The sequence below is a fragment of the Meles meles genome, chromosome 18 (assembly GCF_922984935.1).
Source record: "Meles meles chromosome 18, mMelMel3.1 paternal haplotype, whole genome shotgun sequence".
NCBI classification, from domain to species: domain Eukaryota; kingdom Metazoa; phylum Chordata; class Mammalia; order Carnivora; family Mustelidae; genus Meles; species Meles meles.
The window spans coordinates 5,069,928-5,093,079 of NC_060083.1; the positions used below are offsets into that span (position 1 = coordinate 5,069,928).

At 58.4% G+C, this 23,152-nt stretch overlaps 2 protein-coding genes across 5 annotated transcripts in view; one reads left to right on the forward strand and one right to left on the reverse strand.

The window, feature by feature from the left end:
* The first annotated feature begins 1,774 nt into the window (after nucleotides 1–1,774).
* Nucleotides 1,775–21,835, forward strand: ELAC2 (elaC ribonuclease Z 2). The gene is made up of 24 exons (XM_045984172.1): nucleotides 1,775–2,050; nucleotides 2,530–2,580; nucleotides 2,722–2,792; nucleotides 3,533–3,597; nucleotides 5,232–5,289; nucleotides 5,687–5,755; nucleotides 6,587–6,694; nucleotides 7,652–7,710; nucleotides 10,036–10,094; nucleotides 10,215–10,287; nucleotides 10,912–11,024; nucleotides 12,354–12,449; nucleotides 13,223–13,361; nucleotides 13,438–13,523; nucleotides 15,054–15,172; nucleotides 16,209–16,305; nucleotides 17,497–17,635; nucleotides 18,006–18,044; nucleotides 18,166–18,275; nucleotides 18,724–18,823; nucleotides 18,903–19,023; nucleotides 19,137–19,215; nucleotides 19,640–19,784; nucleotides 20,324–21,835. Exons 1-24 carry the CDS (start codon nucleotides 1,818–1,820, stop codon nucleotides 20,558–20,560), a joined length of 2,466 nt encoding a protein of 821 aa, XP_045840128.1. The 5' UTR covers nucleotides 1,775–1,817; the 3' UTR covers nucleotides 20,561–21,835.
* ARHGAP44 (Rho GTPase activating protein 44) overlaps nucleotides 21,544–23,152 on the reverse strand; it is a 166,655-nt gene continuing 165,046 nt past the window's right edge. For 3 of the 4 annotated variants that reach the window (XM_045984174.1, XM_045984173.1, XM_045984176.1), the window contains one exon: nucleotides 21,544–22,994. In XM_045984174.1, the coding sequence (XP_045840130.1) occupies nucleotides 22,855–22,994 (140 nt within the window). In that variant the 3' untranslated portion in view covers nucleotides 21,544–22,854. The remainder of the gene's footprint in view (nucleotides 22,995–23,152) is intronic. The other variant, XM_045984175.1, reaches the window with a different exon arrangement.

Here is a 23,152-nt window from a genome sequence, read left to right on the forward strand (position 1 = left end):
ATGGGATGCTATCTATCTCTTCGAGACCGTGAATTCATGTCCTTTGGATATATGCCCAGAGTGGAGATTGCTGGATTCTATGGTTCTATTTTTAAATTCTTTTAGGGGCACCTCCCTAGAGTTTCCCCCAGAGGGTGCACCAGTTTACACTCCCACCAACCATGACCAAGGTTCCCTTTTCTCCGCATTCTCGCCAACACCTGTTTCACCTTTTTTTTGTTTGTTTCATCTTTTTGATAAAACTCTTCTAACAGGTGTGAGGTGGTATCTTATGGGTTCCATCTGCATTTTCCTGATTAGTGATGTTCACACCTTTTCACTCACTTGTAGGCTATTTGTAGGTCTTCCTCAGAAGAAAACTGTGTATCCCCTTGCCTATCTTTATTTTTTTTTTAAGATTTTATTTATTTGTTTGACACTGAGAGAGAGATCACAGGTAGGCAGAGAGGCAGGCAGAGAGAAAGGGAGAAGCAGGCTCCCCGCCGAGCAGAGAGCCCGATGCGGGGCTTGATCCCAGGACCCTGAGCGGAAGGCAGAGGCTTAACCCACTGAGCCACCCAGGCGCCTTTCTTTGCCCATCTTTAAACTGGTTTTTTTGTTTGTTTGTTTTTTGTTTTTTTTTTTTTTTTTTGCTATCCAGCTGTAGTTTCTTACAGAGTTTGTCTATTAACCCTTTATCAGACACGTGGTTTGAAAATCTTTTCTCTCATTCTGTAGGTTGTCTTTTCACTTGGCAGAACAGGTATTGCCTTTATTTAAAGATTTTCTTCAGCTGACACAGCAAGCGAGCACGAGCGGGGCTGGGAGAAGCAGCCGCAGGAGAGGGAGAAGCCGGCTGCCCTCTGAGCACGGAGCCTGCTGTGGGCTCCAGCCCAGGGACCCCGGATCAGGATCTGAGCCCAAGGCCGACCCTTCACCAGCGAAGCCACCCCTGTTGTTTCTGTTCTGAATACTTGTGGGGGTGGCGGTGCCACAGCCCTTTCTCGGCCCAAGCCCTTCGCTGGCGACAGTCCTTTCCCGACCCTGGCCGGCGGGCGACTCCCGCCACAGGATGCACGGCTGCGGCTGTGCGCGGACCTTCCCGCGCCAGTTCCGCGTTGGGGGGCCTGCAGGTGAACCGCCGTCCCCGTCTCAGGCTGCTCCGAGCTCGGGAGGCTTTAAGTGAGCTCCGGCTCGGGGAGAAATCCTCGTCAGCCGTGGGAGGGGACAGCAAGTCCTCTGCTCTGCAAAGGGCTGGTCCTGGGACATCAGCCCGGCGACGCCCCTCCCCCCCCCCCGCCCCCAGCATCCCTCCGGCCGCGGCAGGTCGTTTCAATGTAGTTTACGTGGCTTGAAGCCTGTTACTTCCCTTTCATTTTTGCTACTCTAAGAACAAACCAACCCTCCAACGGCTGACTCGACCCGCGGGACACGATCGGCGGAGACAGGGATCCAGCGCGGGCCCGCCCTTCCCCTCCGCGCCCCTCAAAATCCCTACAAGCGGCTCTGGGGCGCCGACCGCTCTCTCCAGCGCCACCCTCCCGGAAGTCCCGCCCCAGGCGGAAAGGAGTTTCCGGAAAGAATCGACACCTGGGAAGCCGGAAGGAAGCAAGGGGCGGGGCCGTCCGGGGCACTCTAGCCCGCGCCTCTTCTATGGTCTTCGCCAATTGACAGGCCGCGAGGGGCAAGGCTCCTCGCTATTGGGCGCGCGGCTTCGTGTAGGCGGGCAGCTGGGCTCGCGGCGCGCTGATTGGCTGGGCCCGCCACGCGGGGCGGAGGGGCGGGGCGTGGGGCACGAGGAGCCCGGTGACCCGCAGCGTTAGGACGGAGGCTGGTGCATGTGGGCTCTCCGCTCGGTGCTGCTGTTCCGCTTCGCGGCCGGGCGCGCCATGTCGCAGGGACCCGCCCGCCGCCAGCGGCCGCCCAAGGACCCGCTGCGGCACCTGCGCACGCGGGAGAAGCGCGGCGCGGCGTGGGAGCCCGGGGGGCCGAACACCGTGTACCTGCAGGTGGTGGCGGCCGGCGGCCGGGACGTGGGCGCGGCGCTCTACGTGTTTTCCGAGTACAACCGGTCAGTGCGCTGCGCCCGCCCCGCGTGCTGCGCGCCGGGGTCCCCCACGCGTCACCCGTGCGGGATTCCGCTGCCGCAGCCTACCGTGGACCCTCGGGGAGGGGCTGGGAGCTCCCCGGGGCCTTACATCCCACGCCCGTGGGGTTCCCGGGAGCCCCAGCGCCCTCTCTCCAGCCCGGGGCGCCCAGGCCCGCTTGGCACACGTTGAGCCGTGCGCCCCAACACCGGGACCTCACGGCTGGCGTGTGGGGTAGCAGGTCAGGTGACGGGGGAAAGGACCCAGTCCCCTGCTGGCCTCCCTCCGGGAGGGTTCCCCACCAGTGTCCTCACGCCAGAAATGCAGTCCCGTAGTAGCACCACATGGGGTCTGGGGGCTTTTTGTTTTCCGTTTTCTGTAGTGTTCAGTAAAAACATCCAGACCCGTGGCCCAAACCCTACAGAGCCCCGTCTGAGCATCTTGCGTGGTGTTCGTCTTGCAGGTACCTCTTCAACTGTGGAGAAGGCGTGCAGAGGCTCATGCAGGAGCACAAGTGAGTCAACCATTTTCTTTTGGGGCGGGGATGCTCATGGGGCTCCAAAGCCCCGGGGAAAGACCGGAGTGTTTTTAAAGCAGAAGAGAGGGTCCCTGATCCACCTGGTCTGACCTGTTCAAACGTTTTTGTCTTTCTTAGGTTGAAGGTGGCTCGTTTGGATAATATATTCCTGACCCGGATGCACTGGTCTAACGTTGGGGGGTTGTGTGGTAAGTATATTCTTTCCGAGGTCAGAGGCCGGAGGGAAGTCTCTGGCATTTAGCCTGTCTTCTTGTTGCTCTTTTCTTCCCCGCCCCCCCCGCCCCTCGATCTTCCAAGTCCAGGGAGCTGGAATTTTTTCCTATACTTGCCCTGTGAGCCGCAGCTTGGAAAGCTGTGAGTCAAAAGGACAGATTTGAACACGAATGCTGCTTCCAAGCATTGTCATCTACTCAGTTTATTGAGTTGCTGGACTGGAGATTCCGGCCAGTGAACTGGAGGACGTAGTGGGTCATGGTTAAAGGATGTGCATTTACCACTGAGACTCAGCAGCCCCACACAGATACCCGCTCTCTGGATGGCCCCATTATTCATGCCCACCAGCGAGAGAGGTCAAGATTGTGTCACTGCCAAAGTCCGTAAGCTTTGTGACATGGATGGGAAGGAGTACAACGCCGAGCCCATCCCGTTCTCAGACCTGAGACCCTGCAGGGCAAGGCAGTGAGGGGCCTAGGCTGCAGAACCTAAGGGCGTCCTGGGTGCCTCACCGCCTGGCCCCAGCCTCAGTCCTGCCCATTCTGGAGGCATCGGAGGAATGTCTGATGTCCCCTGCACCTCCAGCAGGAGTCCCTTCTGCGCAGGGCCCGTGATGAGGACAAGTGGATACGGAGCTGTTTAAGCAAGGAGTGGGCCTCCTGGTGGCAGCTGCAGGGCACCGCAATGACACAGCTGATGCTCTTTCCCCTTCCAGGAATGATTCTTACCTTAAAGGAAACCGGCCTCCCAAAGTGTGTGCTTTCTGGACCTCCACAACTGGTGAGTCCCTCCTGACTCAGCGTTCAGATCCGACCCCTCCTTTTTTCATGTTAGTGACAAGCATTTGTCTCTGCAGATTTGTCTTTGGCCCTCCAGAGGTAGCTGGTCGGGTGGTCTTTCAAGTTAGACACCTGAGTCCAAAGCAGGACTAAGCGTGTGACCTTGCACAAGTTCCTTAGAGCTACCTAAGGCTCCTCACCGGTGAGATGGCCGTGAGTTCCATAAAGTTGCTGAGGATTACATGAAACACACATACGAAACACCAAGTCAACTTACTACATGTGGGGCACCAAGGAGGCCCACAGGGAATGTTAGCATTTATTTTTATTAAATTTTAGACCTCTTTATTCCTTTCAGACTAGCTTCTTTTTTTTTTTTAATTAATTAATTTATTTTTATTTGCTTATTTACAGCATAACAGTGTTCATTGTTTTGGCATCATACCCAGTGCTCCATACAGTACGTGCCCTCCCTATTACCCACCACCTGGTTCCTCAACCTCCCACCCCACCCCACCCCCTCCTGCCGCCCCTTCATAACCCTCAGGTTGTTTTTCAGAGTCCATAGTCTCTCATGGTTCATCTCCCCCTTCCAGTTTCCCTCAACTCCCTCTCCTCTCCATCTCCCCATGTCCTCCATGTTATTTGTTATGCTCCACAAATAAGTGAGACCATATGATACTTGACTCTCTCTGCCTGACTTATTTCGCTCAGCATAATTTCTTCCAGTCCTGTCCATGTTGCTACAAAAGTTGGGTATTCGTCCTTTCTGATGGAGGCATAATACTCCATTGTGTATATGGACCACATCTTCCTTATCCATTCATCCGTTGAAGGGCATCTTGGTTCTTTCCACAGTTTGGCGACCGTAGCCATTGCTGCAATAAACATTGGGGTACAAATGGCCCTTCTTTTCACTACATCTGTATCTTTGGGGTAAATACCCAGCAGTGCAATTGCAGGGTCATAGGGAAGCTCTATTTTTAATTTCTTCAGGAATCTCCACACTATTCTCCAAAGTGGCTGCACTAACTTGCATTCCCACCAACAGTGTAAGAGGGTTCCCCTTTCTCCACATCCTCTCCAGCACACGTTGTTTCCTGTCTTGCTAATTTTGGCCATTCTAACTGGTGTTAGGTGGTATCTCAATGTTGTTTTAATCTGAATCTCCCTGATGGCTAGTGATGATGAACATTTTTTCATGTGTCTGATAGCCATTTGTATGTCTTCGTTGGAGAAGTGTCTGTTCATATCTTCTGCCCATTTTTTGATATGATTATCTGTTTTGTGTGTGTTGAGTTTGAGAAGTTCTTTGTAGATCCTGGATATCAACCTTTTGTCTGTACTGTCATTTACAAATATCTTCTCCCATTCCGTGGGTTGCCTCTTTGTTTTGTTGACTGTTTCCTTTGCTGTGCAGAAGCTTTTGATCTTGATGAAGTCCCAAAAGTTCATTTTTGCTTTTGTTTCCTTGGCCTTTGGAGACTTATCTTGAAAGAAGTTGCTGTGGCTGATATCGAAGAGGTTACTGCCTATGTTCTCCTCTAGGATTCTGATAGATTCCTTTCAGACTAGCTTCTGAACATTGTTCTGCCTTTATACAACCATCACTGCTTCTTCCTTTATTTTTTGTAGGAAAAATACCTAGAAGCTATCAAGATATTTTCTGGTCCTTTGAAAGGAATAGACCTGGGTATGTTCCTGAGTGTGACTCCTCATCTGCCGTTTCTTTCTTCTGTATGCCCCCGTCTCCCAAACTAGAATCCATAAAGCTTGGACTAAATTAAACCTTAAAACCAAGTGTTTCATCAGTGAGATGAATTTTGAAAATAATGCCTGTTGTAATTTCTGTGCCCCCACGTCATGCCCCCAGATATAGGTTAGAGATGGTTCTCAGTGAGACTATTGGGCTGTGCTGGGAGTGAAAATATATGGGTGCTTCTTGCCTAAAAATGGTCATTGATTAAGAGATTCTGAGTTCACTGTAGATTCCCAGCAACATTCCGGGGTAAATTGGTTGCTTGTGGCCGGGAATCTGGAAAGCCCATTTCCCCCCAGCGCAGTCACTGCCCTTGGTCTTTCTCTCGCAGCTGTGCGGCCCCACTCGGCACCAGAATATAAGGACGAGACCATGACCGTCTTCCAGGTTCCCATATACAGTGAGTGCCTGAGTCCCATTTCCCAGCAGGAGGGAGGGATGCAGGTCCCAGGTCAGGAAAACGTGGGGTGAAGCTAGAAACTTCTGGAATATTGATTGGCACTGTGTACCCAGTTTTGTTTCTGAATAGGATTAGGAAATTTAGCTGAGGAATTAAGACATGGTTCCTGCCTTCAGGGAGCTTAGGATCTTACAGACAGACACGTTCAGCTCCTAGGTAACGATCGTGGTTACACTTAGGATGTCCTAATCAGACAGCGTCAGAAAGTGGGTGGTTCTCAGAAGTGTTCATTTAAATTTTGGGGCTTACTTGCCGCAGATGTAAGTACCCCTCTGGGAAGAGGATGCTGAAGAGACTTGTACTGGTAACCTTTTCTGTGAATACTAACACTGATAGAAGTGTTGTGAGCGGGTCACAGGGCCCCGGGAACCTTCGCGGGCCCCAGGGCTGGATGGTGTGGTTTTGACTTAGGGACACACAGGCCCTGCCACGTCCGTGTTGTCCGGGAGTCTGGCCAGTCACACTGCACGCCAGGTTTTACCAGTTGCGAGGAGAACACAGGACCCTGGGGACATTTCCTTGACACTAGTCTGATCCCTGCCAAGTGCTGAGGGGACACAGATGAGAGCCCCCCAACGAGGGGCAGGGGCAGAAGTGTTGAGCTGGCCAGGAGACAAAGCCTGCAGGGTGCCTGTGGTGGAGGGGCCGAAGGGGGAGGGGAGGGAGGGGAGGTGTGGCTCAGGCAGAGGCTGCCTTGGTGGGGGAACAGCGGGGCTCTGGCCGGGAGCTCACCCCAGGGTGTGGGGTTCGACTGTCTCCCCTGCCGACCAGGTGAGCGGAAGTGTGGAGGGCGCCAGGCATCCCCGAGCCCAGAGCGACTCAGTCCAGGACGGTCTTCGGATTCTGGATCCGCTGAAAACAAGCAGCACCTTCCAGATGGTAACGCTGTTTCCACAGAGCAGTGCCCCTGTCCAGAGCATGGTTTTCTTCATCGCTGCCCTTCATGCCCCGCGTTGGCATCGTTATCCCACGAGGCCCGTATCGGACACGTCCGCCGCCTCGGCGTGCTGGGGGACTTGGCCCGTGGGGACAGTGGGGAGGGTTGCCGTGAGGGCAGCAGTACGGAGCCCTGGAGCCGACCCCCAGCACTGGCTGGACCCCAGACTTCGTGTTCGGTTTCCCCAGAGGAGAGCAAGGCCTGGCATATCGGTTCATACAGAGACTTTCGTGTTTTTCTTTAACGCAAAGGACTTTTTCACGAATGCAGAAAGCTGCTGAGCCGACCACTCAGGTCCGTGAGCGGATTGGCCCCTTTTCTTCCAGAAGGACAGCCTGCTGAGAAACGGAGTTTAATGCTAGCTTCGATGTGTGGAAGGTCTGGGACCCCTTCAGGGGGCTGCGGTCCCGTGTCAGGCAGGGCTGATGCATTCCTCCTCCTTCCCGGATCGGGTCTGTCTGTCTGACTGGGAAGGGGCTGCCCCCGGGAGCCGTCCTCCCTGGGATGGCCCAGCTGAAGGCCCACATCCGCGTTTTCTCTGCAGGCCCGTTGGCTCCCTCCTGGTGTTTCATGTACGCTTGTTTATAAAGCACGTTACAACTTACTTATTCTCTCTCCTGACTATGTGGGTAAAGTGTGTCATGTTTTAAAGCACTTCACTAGCCTGTTCTAAAGCTTTTCCCATTGGCGATTTGCGTTTTCTATTCACTCCGATCTCGGGCGTGAGTAGGAGAAAGAACAGGTCTGCTGGGGAAAGAACACCAGTGTTTCTCTGACCTTTATACGGAACCGTCATGTCCATTTAATTGGCACCGAATTAGACTTCAGACAATCGTCGGTCTGTGAAGCCTGTGAATCTTCCTGTTTGCCTTGTTACAATCTGACTTGTTTTTCCTCAGGTATTGGCCAGAAAAAGAGCGGCAGGGACCCCTCCTTGGTTGTAGCTTTCATCTGTAAGGTAAGCAGGTGCCTCTCCGGTGGGCCTTCAGCGAGCGTGTGACGGGACCCTCCGTTAGCTCCCGTCCAGCGATTTCAGAGCCAGCGGCTCCAAAGTCCCCTGGTTTACGTTTGCCCACAGTGGGCCACCTTGCACTTGAGAAATGGAGGCGGACTTGTTTGCCTTCAGGTGCATCGGGCTTTCATTCACACTCCTCTAACTCCGTTTTCCTTTCTGTCCTTTTACCATAGCTGTTCAGCCAGTAGCATCAGACTCGTTTTCATGTTGGCTGGCATTCCCTGGGTCTGCAGATCTGAAGTCGGTCCAATTCTGTGGAAATTCTGTTACCGTAGGGTGTTTTAAAACTTGGACCAAGGGCCTGGCTTTAATCGGGCTTTGCGCTAAAATAGGATTATCTACGGCGGGGCTCTCCGTCGTCATTTTGTGGGCAGTGGTGATTTTTTGAGGAGTAATGTTGACTTTAAAATATGTTTGCAGTTCTTAGCCAGATGATCACCCCCACCAGGGAAAACCCTTCCAGAAGGTCAGCAGTAATCGTTATTAGCTGCAAGATCATTATCTCGTCTGTCACCGTATTTCAGTGGTTGTTTTTATGAAAGTGAAGGACAATTGTCTGTAGGCTTGTTCCATGTATGTTTCTGAGTTTTTAGGCAGCAAAATAACTTTCCAAGTAGGTTTCTCTGGTCATCTGTAATTGTATTAGGTCCCTCCCGCCTTCCTCAGTAGAGGTGGGCGGGCATGTGCTCTGGGTGCCAGGCCACGTGCCCCTGTAAGCCCTGGCTGTCCCCGGCCACTGTTCCCAAGACCCTTTTTTCTCTCCTTGGTCATTCGCTGTGCCTTCTGAGCACTGCTCTCATGGGTCAGCCTGTGGGCCCTTGTCCCTCTTCTAGTCAATGTGCTGCCGCTCATCAGAGGGTTTGGAGGCAGTAAAGCTGACCTCGTCCGAGCTCTGGGGGGGTCAGTGAAAAGAGGCCCAGCACGTGAGGGCCCGAGACACAGACTGTCCCGTTAGGAGAGCATGGGCCTCAGATGGCTGCCTGCCAGCTCGGGGCCTCGGGGGGCTACGTTCTGCTTCTCCTCTGTGTTCCACATGCCCCGCACCCTGCAGAACCTGCACCACAGTTTCTCGTGGGTTGAGCTCAGCTCACTGGGGAGGGAGGGGTTTTGCCCGCCTTAGGTCTGCAAGTCCCTGTGAAATGTTAGAGTACTTGGTTTCCATCCTGAAACCCATTTGGGTCTGCGGAGGGAACGTTTGGTCACAACAGGCCTGGCCAACATCATCATCTAAAGGTGTCATTGGAGCTCATTGTCTGTACCTAATACGCACACACTTGAGCCGTAATCCCTCCTCTAGGATAGCGTTTACCAAGCCAGAAAATTCTAGAACCCTAGTAAGGCCTGAGGATCCAAATCGGAGACTTTGCCTTAAGAGAAATTTCCTTTTAAGATTTTTTATTTATTTATTTGACAGAGACAGAGATCGCAAGTAGGCAGAGAGGCAGGCAGAGAGAGAGGAGGAAGCAGGCTCCCCGCTGAGCAGAGAGCCCGATGCAGGGCTTGATCCCAGAACCCTGAGATCATGACCTGAGCTGAAGGCAGAGGCTTTAACCCACTGAGCCACCCAGGTGCCCTTTTAAAGATCTAAGGAAGAAAATGAAAATCAAATATAATTCAGTGCTCAAAGACTTAGTGATATTTTATGTGCTTTCTCATTTTTTGTTGTTATTACATGTGAAATAAGTAGATCCCGAAAATACACATTTTCAAGGACGGAATGACGGTCCTGAGGTTTGTGGCAGGATTATTGTCCGTTCTGGCATAATAAGAGCGTATCAGGGATTTTTCATTACAGCTTTCCTCCAGGGTAAAAGCCGTGCCGTGGAAGACTGTCCATGCTTTTGTTACCCCGTCCCCGTCACTGCATGGTCGGGGCTGTCAGACCGAGGGCCGGTCGTGTTCTGTTACCTCCCACATGCGTGCAAGAGGGTGGGACAGAGGTGTTGGTCCCCAGGGACCCAAAGGAGCCTTTTCATTTGATTTGGAAATGGATCGCATTCTATTACATCCCTAACAAGTTCACGTGAGGACGTAACGCGCCATGTTTTAAATCACTGAGCTTCTAAAGTATTTCAGAATAGCTGGCTTCTTCGGAAGGTAGCATACTTCCTCTCAGCGCTCTACCCGCACTGCATTTTGAGGAACGGTGTGGTGGCCTGAGAGAGTGAAACCAGAGAGGTGCGCTTGGACGGAGGCTGACGGAAGCCGGGCTTCCTCCTCCCCCACCCCACCCTCGCTGAGATGGTGTTTATGTTCTCCTTGTCACAGCTCCACGTGAAGAAGGGAAACTTCCTGGTGCTCAAAGCCAAGGAGCTGGGCCTGCCAGTGTGAGTATTGGGCGGGGGAGGAGGGGGGGTGCGCGTGCTGTTGGGCCTGGGGGCCGGGGGTCGGGAGGCACCCGTGTCCCTGCCGCACCCTGTCTCACAGCGGCCGGTCCCTTCTTTCAGCGGGACAGCTGCCATCGCTCCCATCATTGCTGCCGTCAAGGACGGGAAGAGCATCACTTACGAGGGCAGAGAGGTGAGGCGCCCCGTTTTCGTGATGTTTCGGCAGTGACGGCTGGGGCCTGGGACACGGGTCCAGACCTCGCGTTTGAGGGAAGCAGGGCAGCTCGGGTTTCCTCACTGGGCCGAGCGGTACAACAGGGTCTCCTATCTGGACTTGTCCTGCTTGGCCACGCTGGCTACCTTTGGGCGTGTCTGCAGAGCGCCTACTTAGGATTTGAGGGTCCTCCTCCCAACGGATGGGCGCTGTCCCCTGTCCTGGAGGTCCGGGCATTGTCTAGCAGCAGACCCTTGAGGATGGACTTTAGGCCCCCGGCCCCAGGGAATGCCACCGTGTTCTTAGCCAGGATGTTTTCTCCGGCGTCTAAGGATGTCCAGACCAACGGCCACAGACCTGAGGGCACCTTGGATGTCCCGCCTGGTTTCGTGGCCACCCTGAGTTTGAGATGCCCTCTGCGAGCCACTGCCTGGCCTACAGAAACAGAGCACGGGGAGGGAGTGGGCGGCGATTGTCGCGTTGGTTTTGCCCTTGTTCGGGGACAGTATGTAAGGGGGGAGGCGTTGACTTGAAGCCATTCGGTGTGTTTGCTGAGCTGCGACTCTGCCCTGGGAGAGAACCGTGAGCCCAGTGATTTCACAGATTCTGCCCGAAGAGATCTGTACTCCTCCAGATCCTGGTCTTGCTTTTGTTGTGGTGGAATGTCCGGATGAAGGATTCATTCAGCCCATCTGTGAGAACGCCACCTTCAAGAGGTAATGAGGGCTCTGGGGGCGGGGGGAGCCCGGCCGGCATCGAAAGGGTGTCGGGGGGTCTGCCTGACCCGCTGCTGCTCCTGGCACCCAGCCGTGGCCGCGGAAGCCCGCGCGTTGAGTTCCAGACTCCTGCCTGGTGGGCTTTGTGCTCACAGCCTTGGTAGTGAAATTAAGAAAAGATCGAAAGCCAGAGACAACGTGCAGACTAGAGAACCAGTGGCCAGTTAGAGTGCTAAGTCTAGGACACACTCTAGCACTTTCTTCAGTTCTAATTAATACCCCAGTTGTTACTGGGGTTATTTTTACATAAGTACATTTTCTTCACTTGCCTGTATTGAACCTGTGTTGGCGGGTCTGAAGGTTGTGAGGCCGTCTTGGTCGAAGGCCCCCGTTAAGGGACGGACTCTCTGTCCGGGCACAGCCTTGGTCTGCCCTTCTGGCGGCCCCGGTGCCTTGCTCTCCCGTCGTCCAGGACGGCGGACCCCTTGGCGGCTCAGCGTCCATCCCGGGTAGCTTTGCCCCCATGTCGGTGTTTCCATTTCTCTCCCGTTCTCAGTGGTTTATTCTCCCTGGGTTTCTCCGGTTCCTAGTTCGTATTTATGATTTGCACGTAGTGCTTTATTCCGCTTATCACCACAGATCTTTTTTGGGCAGCCGTGATGTTTTAAATTCGCGTTGGAAGCTCTTCCTGAGATGGACTTTGTTCTTGCTGGGTGAATCCGGGTCCTGTGGTGGCACAGGCTTCGTGCTGCCATCAGGTCACGGGCAGCAAAGCCGCGTGGAGTGGCTGGGAGCTGCGGGGCGTGTGCGCCGACGTGACGCTGCTAGGTTCGCCTGCACGACCCGTAGCCACCTGGGTCTGTGCGGGTGCGTGTGCAGAGGGGTAGGTAGAAAGTACTGCGTGTGCTTTTTTTAATGGGAACTGGAAGGAAACACCTCACTGTGTTAGTCAGTGACGACTCTAGACGGGGGAATTACAGACGATTTTAATTCTCCATGCCCGTGGCTCGCGTCTGCTAGAAGGCAGATGGCCAAGTGCGAGTGCAGGTGCCCAAAACTCACGGGGGAAGGTCCTGTGAAAGTGGAAGCAGAGCTCGTGCTGGGAAGGCCCAGGAGCAGCCCCAGAGCCCGAGGACTAGAGAAGCCCCGATGTGGGGCCCTGGCGGGCTCAGACACTATGGGAGCAGCCCGGGCACAGCCTGGCCTGGGCATGGAGGCCGGGGTCACTGCAGGCCCCGAGAGCAGGCCGCGTGGTGCCCTGCCCTGGCTGCATGGTCCCCGTTTGGGAAGGTTCTGAGCCCAACTGCGCTCTTCCTCCCTTCTGCCCAGGTACCAAGGCCATGCCGATGCCCCCGTGGCGCTGGTGGTTCACATGGCCCCACAGTGTGTGCTTGAGGACCGCAGATACCAGCAGTGGATGGAGAGGTAGGACGCATTTCCCTCTGTCCTCCCCTCCCTCACCTTCCTGCCAGGGCTCCCTGCCCTCCCCGGGCTTGGGGAGCAGCTGCCTGTAGCTCTGAGCCGCCACTAGGGGGCGCCGTGCGCGCGCACTTGCTGCTGGTGGCCAGCCTCCGCCCTCCCCGCTGTGTCCCCTGGGTCCCCGCTCTGCAGCCGGGTCCTAAAGTACAGTTTCCAGGGTGAAGGCGGGGTGTTGGCTACTCTGCAGCTCATTCCGTTTCCTCCCCTCTTCCCCCCACCCTGCGAGGCAGAGGTGTCCCAGTGTTCAGTGGAGAAGAGGTCACCCTGCCTTTCCCCCCGGGGCCCCTCGGGCCAAGCTCAGGCCAGGTGGGCGTGTTTGAGTTCCGCCTCCCGCCTGCTCCTCCCAGACGCACCTGGTGGTCCCCGAGGGCTCTTCACCCCTCCTGGCCGGCCTCCCTCTCTAGCTCCTTCCCTGGAGGGCACAAGTCTTAAGGAGCCTTAGGACCTCTGCTTCCCCCTCCCCGAACTGCTACTCCACTTTGTTCCCCGTCCCTGGCTGGAGGCCCCTGACCTCTCAGCCTCCGGGTTCCTCTGGGCCTCCCGGCGGCTGTGAATCCGGGTCTGGACTTGGAGGCAGAGGGGCGGGGCGGCCGGCGATTCGGAACCCGCACTTACTCTCCCACCCCTTCCCTCCACCTTCTTTGCCCCGGGTGTCGCTGCCACCCCTTTGGTGGGCGTCCGCCCTAAAGGCTCCTGCGAACACGTGGTCTTTGCCGTAGGTTTGGGCCCGCCACCCAGCACCTGGTCCTGAACGAGAGCTGCCTGTCCGTCCACAATCTCCGCAGCCACAAGATCCAGACGCAGCTCAGCCTCATCCACCCCACCATCTTCCCCCCGCTCGCCACCCCCCGCCGCCAGGTAGTGTCCCCCGCGGTCCCCTGGCCCGGCGCCTCGCCGCCTCCTTCTCTCCACCGAGCGCATCTGTGTCTTCCAGGAGGAACACGCCGCCCTCCCTGTGCCCACAGTCCGGGGCGAATGTCTCCTCAAGTATCAGCTCCGTCCACGGAGGGAGTGGCAGAGGTCTGTATGACTCCGAGCCGGTGGAAGGGCCTAGATCGGGGGTGCCCCGCTCTTCTCCGGAAGGGCCGGCGGTGTGTGTCCCAGGTGTTGAACTCTGCCCCTGCCGCGGCAGGTGGACGCGGCCTCGGGTCCAGGGAGTTCCCCAGCAGGGTCATCCCCACCAGAGGCTGCTCTGGTCCGGGTTGAGGTGGGAAGAGGAGGCCAGCGATGATTCTCTTTCCTAAAGGTGTTTTCCCTCATGAAAACTGTGCGGGGGATCCATTGTTTGGCAACAAAGAACGTAAGCATTTGATGAAGAAGATTAGGCAACTGAGATCTCGCAATCCCGTGTCCAAGACAGGAGATAATGATCGTTAACATTTTGATTTTTGAATCGGACCACGTGGGGAATAATCTTTTGGAAAGTGTGCGTGTGGGTCTGTGGCCTGACAGGCCCGTCTTTTCCTGAGTCATGACTCGTTCCATAGCCTTCAGGAACGAGGCTTTTCTGGGTGCCCCACGGGGGGATGTTTGCTCATTTCGGACGTTTCTAGGTTGTTGTCTTAATGAAGCGGGAAATGCATGGCGTGTGTCTCAGTGGAACTCTGTCCCCTAGGGCGATTTTCAGGTGGGGGACTGCTGGGTCGCGGTGTGACCCATTCTGAGGCCTCTGCCCCCAGGGCTGGTCAGTAATCCCCTTGTGGGTCATGTGTCCAGTGTGCGTCTGGAACACGTTGCATGACGGGGGGACCCCCAGGTGCGGGCTTGGGACTTTGGAGCCCGCTGTCCCCGTCTGCACAGGCGGTTCGCACACCTTGACTGATGAGCCTGGCACGATGCCCAGATCCTCCTTTACCTGGGAGCGTGCATCCCAGGCCTCGTGCACTAGACTCTGGGGAGCTGGCCGGGCCTTGCTGCACGAGATCGCGGGGGAGCGTAGCGCCCGGTCAGGGTGGAGAGCCGCTGATCCGCGGCCGGCCTCCCCGTGTGCCCGGACCCTGCAAGCATCGGGGCCTTGCTAAAGACAGCCCTGGCTGCAGCCCGTGGTGCCGGATCAGGGCCTGTATTCCACAGGGTTCTTGGAACGAGCTGTGCCCACGTTCGTGTGGGAGCCGCTGCTCTCGGGCCAGGCTGGTCAACTCGGACCGTTTGACCCTCCTCCCCTCCCTTCCTCGGGCTCCCAGGGGACATCAGGCCACGTCTGGAGACATTTATCGTTGTTACAGTCCGGCAGGGGGTGCGGGTGTGGGTGGCATCTGGCGGGCAGAGGTCAGGACCTGCTGGATGTCGGTATTGCCAGGATCGTCAGATTCTGAGCTGCGATGTCCTGAGGGGCCAAAGCTGTCCAGAACGTGCTCCGAGACCCCCGCTTCGCTGAGAAGGGTCCTGCACTGTAGGAGAACAGGACTGGCCTGGGCTTGCTTCGCCTTCCGCCTTGATTTGGAGAACTTCCTGCCGATTGTGCCCATAAGTTGGTTCTGGATATCCAGATGGGTGTGTGCTTGAGGCCACGTGCCTGCTCTGGTCACTGAGATGCCGTCCTCCCTGCAGGGATGCGGTTATTGTCTGCAATCCCGACGAATTCATCGCTGAGGCGCTGGAGCTCCCCAACTTCCAGGAAAGCGTGCAGGAGTACCGCGAGGCCGCGCAGGCCGGCCCAGACCCAGCAGGTGAGCGGAACACCCCGGAGCCGCCTTCCTCGGCAGGCCGCTGCCCTCCTGCGGGTGTTTTCAGAGCACTCGGGAGAACCACAGCCTGGCACCGTCTAACCAGGTCTAGTTTCATGACCCAGCGTGGCTTTATTCTCTAAACACACCCGTGCCCGTGCCTGCTCGCCTGCCCTCCCATCAAGACCAGTTCAACCCGAGCATTGGGTGATGGCACCCAGCCCTTGTGTGGCAAGTACGCACTGTGGGCCATGGTTCTGGGCGCTCCTGCAAGACCCTGCAAAGAACTTTGGATCGGCCTCTGCCGACACGGGATCTGGTCCTGGCCTGGCTAACGGGGAGCCACGGCAGACCTGGCCGCGTCCCTCACCGTGCTGGGCCTTCATCACCGCATCAGGAAAAGCCACGGAGGGGAGCTTGGGGACTGCTGGTCCATTAGCTGGTTTTGCAACTAGTGCTCGAAGCCGGGAACGCCGGACTAGAAAGCGGGGAGCATGAATGCAGCCGGATGGTCTTTCCCTCGATGGCAGGTTCTCCGGGGAAGTCTCCGGGCTGGTATAGAGCCTCCCCTCTCGTGGAAGGGGCACATCGGGTCTCCCTGGACTCCGGTCCTGGCTCTGCCTCTTCCCCTCTGGAGGGCTGACCCTCTGAGCCTGTGTGCTCCCCTGTAAGCCCGGGCTTCCTCCCAGCACGGTGGTTATGGCACCTGCAGGAGGAACAGGTCCGGTGGTAAAGGGCCGGACGCCAGGCAGACATCAGACCCTTGAGCTAAATGATTTGTAGCCGTTGTAGCCAAAGTGCCCTTTGTGCTGTGAAAGACCTCGAGAAGGTCTCCGGAAGGAAAGGCCGTGGGGGTTATTTGCTGTGCCTCGCGGACGGCCACTTAACCCCCAAACAGCCCGGGGCCCTGCCTCCAACGAGGTCCCTACAGAAGCACCCCTGCCAGGTGGGACCACTGGCCCCCCGGGAGGCAGGCCCTACCCTCTCACGGATGCTGTCCCTTTGTGTAGCGGACCCTTCTACTGTGTGTTTTCCACAGAGAAGAGAAGCCAGTATCCAGAAATTGTCTTCCTCGGCACGGGCTCCGCCGTCCCCATGAAGATCCGCAACGTCAGTGCCACGCTTGTCCGCATGAGGTACCGCTTCTGCCCCAGCAGCCCCCGTGCACGGGGCGCACGCGCTCCCCACCCCGCACCCCCAGCCCGGGGCCGGTTGGGAGATGCAGCCCTGTGAAAGCGAGTACACTTGTCGCCTTGGCCGGAGCGGCCAGAAGGGGAGTAGTGGGTGTTAATGCCTTTGATAGTTCGTGGGAATCCCGACTTCTTTCCCTGTTCTGTCTGTTGACAAAAACAGCCAGCTCTGCTCTGGGCCGTGCACCCTGCTAAGAAATGATGTCACTGAATTTTCACAGTAAGCCTAGGGAATCGTGACTAACCCATTTCCTTGATCGCTAGACTAACATCCCAAGAGGTTACTAGTTCCCACAGCTGGTCGGGGCGGACCCGGAGCGTGAGTTGGTGTCTACACCGCCGGCTGGGCCGTGCCCTAACTGGTAACCGCCGGTGCGGGGGGGACAGCTGCGGGGTGTGTGCGTTGGTCTCGTGATCAGCCCCCGGACTGCCGGTGGGTTTTGAGGGATTCTCTTGGATTTCCTGGTGTCCTTGCCCCCGGAGAGGTCAGTCCGGGTCCCCAGCCCTGTTCACGTCTGCAGGAAGTGCAGGCTGGCTCTGAAATTTTGCTTTGTCATCTTGGATGCTGGCAGTGGAGGGCGACCAAGCGGCCGACGCGCTCGGCGCACACAGCGCTTAGAAGTGCGCCTGCCAGCAGAAACACCCCCCCTGGGACACACTTCCCTCGCCGCTGAGGACATGCAGTGAAGCGGCTCTGCAGGCCCGGCCGGTCCCCCCCCCCCCCGCCGGGTTGACGAGGGCAGCAGGTGCACAGCGGCCAGATCTCCCGTGTCCACGCCCGGTGCCCGGATCGCCCACAGGGGCATTGCCGTGTTCCGTTTAAACAATCCGAGAGGCATCCTTGGGGCTGTGGTTTTTGCCCTCCCGTTCCCCAGACTGGTGCTGCCGTCTGTGTGGCTCTGGGGACTCCGCGTACGTTCAGGGGTTTCAGGGTTCTGAGGCTAATCAGTGCTTTTGTATAATGAGCTTGGACGCCGGAAGACGGCCGTCGTGTTTGGAAAAGCTTCTCGGAATGAGCACGAGGGGTTCTGGAAGACGTTGGAAGCGCAGAGCCGCTTCCCGCTCTCCTCGCTGAAATGCAAACCCTCCAGACCTCGAAGCCTTGCCTGGCGGCGCGACTGTCGCTCTTGTCTGCAGCCCTGACAGGTCGCTGCTCCTGGACTGTGGCGAGGGCACGTTTGGGCAACTGTGCCGTCACTACGGAGACAAGGTGGACAGGGTCCTGGGCACCCTCGCCGCCGTGTTCGTGTCTCACCTGCATGCGGATCACCACACGGTGAGCGACAGGGGAAGGCGGGGCCCCAGCGGACGGCAGGGGCTGCCCCGGGCACCGGCTAGTGCTCGCTAGTGCTGGCGCCCGGCTGGGGGAGCCTCCTTGTCCCTCCAGGCGCCCCGCTGTCCCGCAGCAGCGAGGCCTTGGCTGGCCTGCGCCGAGGGGACCTCAGCCGGTGACGGCCTGGAGGAGGGGCCTGCTGTCCCCGGGCTAGCTGGGTCCCCAGTCCCCGCCCTGGTCACACTGCCCATGGCAGCGTTGGGGGATGGTGGCCGAGAGGGAGGGAGGACCACTCCAGAACCCGGACGCTGGGCGGAAAGCTGACTTTGACCGTGGCTCACGCCGTGTCCCCTTCCCCTCCCCGCCCCCACAGGGCTTGCTCAATATCCTGCTGCAGAGAGAACGGGCTCTGGTGAGTGTGGCCCTCCATCGTCCTGACACTTGAGTTCGGGGGCTTGCACGTCTGCAGCCACACCCCTGGCGCCCGGAGCCGTTCCTGCTGTGGCCTCAGCGGCTCCGTGTCCTCGTCGCAGGCGTCCCTGGGGAAGCCGTGTGCCCCGCTGCTGGTGGTGGCCCCGACGCAGCTCCAGGCCTGGCTCCGGCTGTACCACGACCGGTGCCAGCGGCTGCTGCAGCACGTGAGGTGAGCGGCGGCGCCTTTCCGGGCGGGGGGGACCAGAGGGACCAGCGGCCGGTGCCTGCTTTCCTACGGGTGTCTTCTCTGCCCTCTGCGTTTCCGTCTGGTCCTGGGATTGTCCACGCCACACTCCGGGGCCGCGTCCCCCAGCAGTGGCTGGCTCAGGGCCGGCCCCTCCCGTCCCGGGGTGGTCTACGCCTGCCCGGGGTCTCTCCCGACCTGTGGGGCGGCCTCGCCCTGCCCCCGCCACAGGCAGTGCCCACCCACCAGGTCCCTTGCCACGGCCCGGAGGGCTTGGTTTGTCTCTTTTAAATTGATTCCTCTTTCCTCTAAGTGACAGATTTGTGTCTCTTTATGATAAGGAGTCAGGAGCTCTGCAGCCAGACCTTGAACTTGGAATCACATTAAAAAATTCTTTCATGTTCACTGTTGAACCGTTGTTGTGTCCGCCCAGCCTGATTCCTGCCAAGTGCCTTCAGAAGGGAGCGGAGGTCTCCAGCCCCGCCGTTGAAAGGCTGATGGCTTCGCTGCTGGAAGCGTGTGAGCTGGCCGAGGTAAGGGGCACCCGCGGCGGGGGCGGTGGGGGCGGTGGTGACGGGGCTCGGCTGCACAGCCGCTCGCCCGCTACGACAGTTTCAGACCTGCCTGGTGCGGCACTGCAAGCATGCTTTTGGCTGCGCGCTGGTCCACACGTCCGGCTGGAAAGTGGTCTACTCCGGGGACACCATGCCCTGCGAGGCCCTGGTCCAGATGGGTGAGTAGAGGCAGCAGACCGCGAGCCCCAGCGAGCACACGGGGCGGGGGCAGCTCGTGCGGCGTGTCTCAGGCACGGGCTCGGCTCCACTGGCCGCACTCGTTACTCCCTAGGGAAGGACGCCACCCTCCTGATACATGAGGCCACGCTGGAAGACGGCCTGGAGGAGGAGGCCGTGGAAAAGACACACAGGTAGGGGAGAGCCCTGAGCTGCGGTGACCTGCTCTGTTCCCTCCCGGGTGACGCACGGAGCAGCCTCGCGTCAGCCCTGCGGGGACACACTGTGCTCTCTGGTGACAGTGACAAGAGGCCAACCGGCCGGCTTCCCGCCAAGTCTGGGGGTGTTTCTGAGAGTACTTGGTGCGCGGGCGTCAGCAGTCAGCCACGTCAGGGAACTGCCCTGGGCAGATCTGGGCTTTGCTGGGACGAGTGTGTGTTGTGCCCCTACCCCCGCCGCCGTGAGGAGCCGCCTGCCTGCTCCCTGCTGCCCTCACCGACGGGTGGGGGTCCACCAGCCTCGGTCCAGGCTCCATCTGGGGGTGTAGAGGGAAGACTCTGGGGGCCGGGGTCTCCCCTGTGCTTGGACATCAGCCTCACGCAGCCCCTGTGTCGGCAGCACCACGTCCCAGGCGATTGGCGTGGGGGTGCGGATGAACGCGGGGTTCACCATGCTGAACCACTTCAGCCAGCGCTACGCCAAGGTGCCCCTCTTCAGCCCCGACTTCAACGAGAAAGTGGGGATCGCCTTTGACCACATGAAGGTCTGTGCCGCGTGGGCTGGGGTAGAGACTGCGCTCCCTCTGCGGGGTGCTCGGGGCCAAGGGTCCGAGGGGTCTGCGCCACCACCATCCCCGCGCCAGCTGGAACGGCAGGGCCCGCGGGAAGTGACTGGGGGACTCGGGCCCGGCCATTCCCCCAGCCACGTGATTTGTGCCCCAGCACTTGCTGGGGAGACAGTGTGCTCCCCTCTCCCGATGGGGGAGCCAGCCTTACCCCGCTGGCCCCCCTGAATGAGGGCAGGAGCCGAGGTTTGCCTCTGAGGACGCTGGTTTTCAGAGTCTGGACTGCCTCTCCCTTCCGGAGGCCCATTCTGTTTTGCCCCCTTAGCCAGGAGTCAGTGCCCCTTTCTCCAGAGGCCTTCCTCCCTCTCCCCCCGCCTCACCCGTTTCCCACTCCGATCAGCTGCCACGAGGGTGGGCGAGGAGGGAGCCGGCGCCTGCCCTGTGCGCAGAGGGCTCCCCCCGGTCTCACTCCTGCCCGGCCCCCGGACGCACGTCCTGAATCTGGACTCGATTTCCAGGTCTGCTTCGGGGACCTGCCGACAGTGCCCAAGCTGACCGCGCCGCTGAAAGCCCTGTTTGCCGGTGACATCGAGGAGATGGAGGAGCGCAGGGAGAAGCGGGAGGTGCGGCTGGCACGGGCGGCCCTGCTGTCCCGGGAGCAGGCGGCCGGCCCTGAGGACGGGATGTCCCCGCACAAGCGGGCCCTCGCAGAGCAGCCTCAGAGCCCACAGAGCAAGAAAGTCAGGGCACAGTGAGGGCGCGGGAGGGACCCCGGACTCGGGAGGCCGGTATCCTTCGCGTGGCACGGCATGGGCTCCTGGCCTGGTGGGAGCCGGAGGGCTGGGCTCAATGGGGAAGCACTGGGGCACAGGGCAGTGTGCACGCAGGCCTCGGCCGAGAGCCCTGCACGGGGATGGCCCTGCTGGATGCCTGCTCCGGCCGGTACCTGACACAACCGCGGGCTGTGAGGCTGCTGGACGGAAGAACGGGGACAATTGGACCTTGGTACAAACTGCTTTTTAAAGAAGTCACATGGGGAAACGGCGTGCCCACGCCTGCTCCGGCCAAGTTACTCGCTCTGCACACCCGAGGCAAGCCACGTCCGGGAACACTGGGTCGGGCTCAGGACTCCAGGAATAGCCTTTCCAAAGACGGAACACGGGGACGAGGCCGCCTGGAACCTGAGTGCTCCACTTCGTCCCAGTGCCCCCTGCGAGCGGCTGTGTCCCTGCCCTGCAGGGTTGCGCTGCCCCGTACCCAGCGTGACCTGCAAGCCAGCTCTGATGGCGGCGACGACCCAGGGAGCCACCATCCCGCTGTAGCCTAGTTTCTGACCAAGTCAAGCCATGTCTGCTGTGCCCTGGCAGTGGCTCAGGAATAGCTACGTCTTCCCGCAGTCCCAGGGGGAGGTGGAGGCCACCTATGTGCTTTAACCCACAGCGAGAACAAGACTCCGTCACTGCCTTCCGTGGGGAGAATTATTTGGACGTCAGGCTGGCCAACTCTTGCCCTCCTTTGGGGATTCGACAACACTGAGGTTAGTGTATGGAAATGAAATCATCTGATTAATTTGGTACTTATTTGTGAGAACACGGAGCTTGTAAAGCTCAGGTGATGTGGAAGACAGACTGAGGAGTTAGCCTGGCCCAGCCGTGACCTCTGATGTCCTCCTGAGGGGCACCTGCTTGGACGCGTGTCCCCGACAAGCTTCTTATCAACACATGAAGATAGGCCACGCTCAGGGATAATAAACCTATTTTAATAACATTACTTTCGACAACTATTTGTACATGTATTTAAAGGTAACTTTCAACCCCTGGGCTCCCTTACAAATTGGGGACGTACCCGTCCTTGCCAGGAAGTGAGCAAAGCTGTTAACATCCAAAGTTGGCGAATCCCCCCATCGGGGCAGTTATCTTACACTGTGTCGGGAAAAATAACTAAGCCTTTAAATTTCTCATTGTACACCTATACATTGCTTTAGTTTGGCTCAAATTAAACAAATATAGATTTCATATATACAAATATTATATCCTGTATAGGTATATCATCTATTTTAAAAGGATAAAATTATAACGTTTGACTTGGCATGCATGACCCGAATCTGTCTCTCACTCCCTCAATCCCAAAGTGTGACTGGGCTCCCCGAGCCGCGGTGAACTGCCCGAGGGGGAGCGTGGTGACCCAAGGCTGAGCGAGGCCCGCCACAAGGCAGGGCCAGTGGCACCCGCCTCGTGTCCCCTCAGGCTGCCTTACTGTCCTCCACGTGCTCTGCAAAACCGATTTATTGCTAGTCTCTGTGGCCGCCAGGGGGGAGAGGCAGGCTCCCGCCCCCAGCCGCTGGGAGCCCGGGGGCTGGAATTACTGTCAGCAGATGTTGCTGTGGGGTGCGGGAGGGACTGTGTGCCGTCCAGACCCCCTCCGGATCATCTTTTTAAACTCGTAAGTACAAAAGGAGAAGGTCCTGACGGGAGCGCTCAGTCCCGGGGTCGGAAAAAGTCAGACTGTTGGGAATTGAATTGAAACAGGTTTTGTCTTTAGCCATTGACTTTAGAGCCACGCAGTAAGGGCGGCCTGAAAAGATTTTTACACGGGCTGGCCCCCTCCCCTGCGCCCCCACCCCGGCTTGGGCAGCGGGCCTTCCGGGATCCAGACCTCGTGCGCTGTAGGGGAGAGGAACCCTCCTCCCTCACTGGAGGCACGAGGTGTCAGAGTGTCAGAGCCCGGGCGGCAGCCGCGGGTGGACCCCGGCAATGCCGACCCTCCCGCACCAGTCCACACCCGCAAAGGACCTTTCTGACACCGAAGCCCGTGGGCGGAGGGGGCGCCGCAGGGCGTGGAGGCTAAAGTGGATCAAAAGAGGCACAAAGTCAAAAGGCAAAGATCAAACAAAAGGCCAGAGTCACCACCCCGAGGGAACGAAGGAAGTCTGCACCCGCACGGGCCACGCAAGCCGGAGGGGACCGCGAGCCGCCCAGCTACCGCCGGGCGAGCCCGGGACGCTCCGGGGCGGGGCCCGGTATGTACACGCGGGGCGGGGCGGGCCGGGTCAGAGGGCGGTGCTCTCGGACTCCTCCTCCGAGTCTCTCTTCTCTGTCGCCGAGTGTCGCCGAGCGTGCTCCAGGGGGCTCAGGCGGAGCGGCGGCCCAAGCTCTACGTGGATGGAGGGGATGTCAAAGTGGACGAGATCTGCAAGGCGGCAGAGAGAGAGGCGGCTGAGAGCGGCGGGAGGGGGTGGTGGCGGGGTCACCGGTCACTGGCGCAGGGTCGGGGTGGGGCTGGGCTGCTCTGCTCACAGCCTGGTGCAGCGGACCAGAGCACCCCAATCCCATCCCGCCCGGGGACGT

Coding starts and splice junctions, on each gene's coding strand:
- ELAC2 (XM_045984172.1), top strand. CDS start 1,818: ATGTGGGCTCTCCGCTCGGTGCTGCTGTTCCGCTTCGCGGCCGGGCGC. Junction 10,288..10,911: donor TCACTTACGAGGGCAGAGAG/GTGAGGCGCCCC, acceptor GTGATTTCACAG/ATTCTGCCCGAAGAGATCTG. Junction 19,024..19,136: donor CGAGGCCCTGGTCCAGATGG/GTGAGTAGAGGC, acceptor GTTACTCCCTAG/GGAAGGACGCCACCCTCCTG.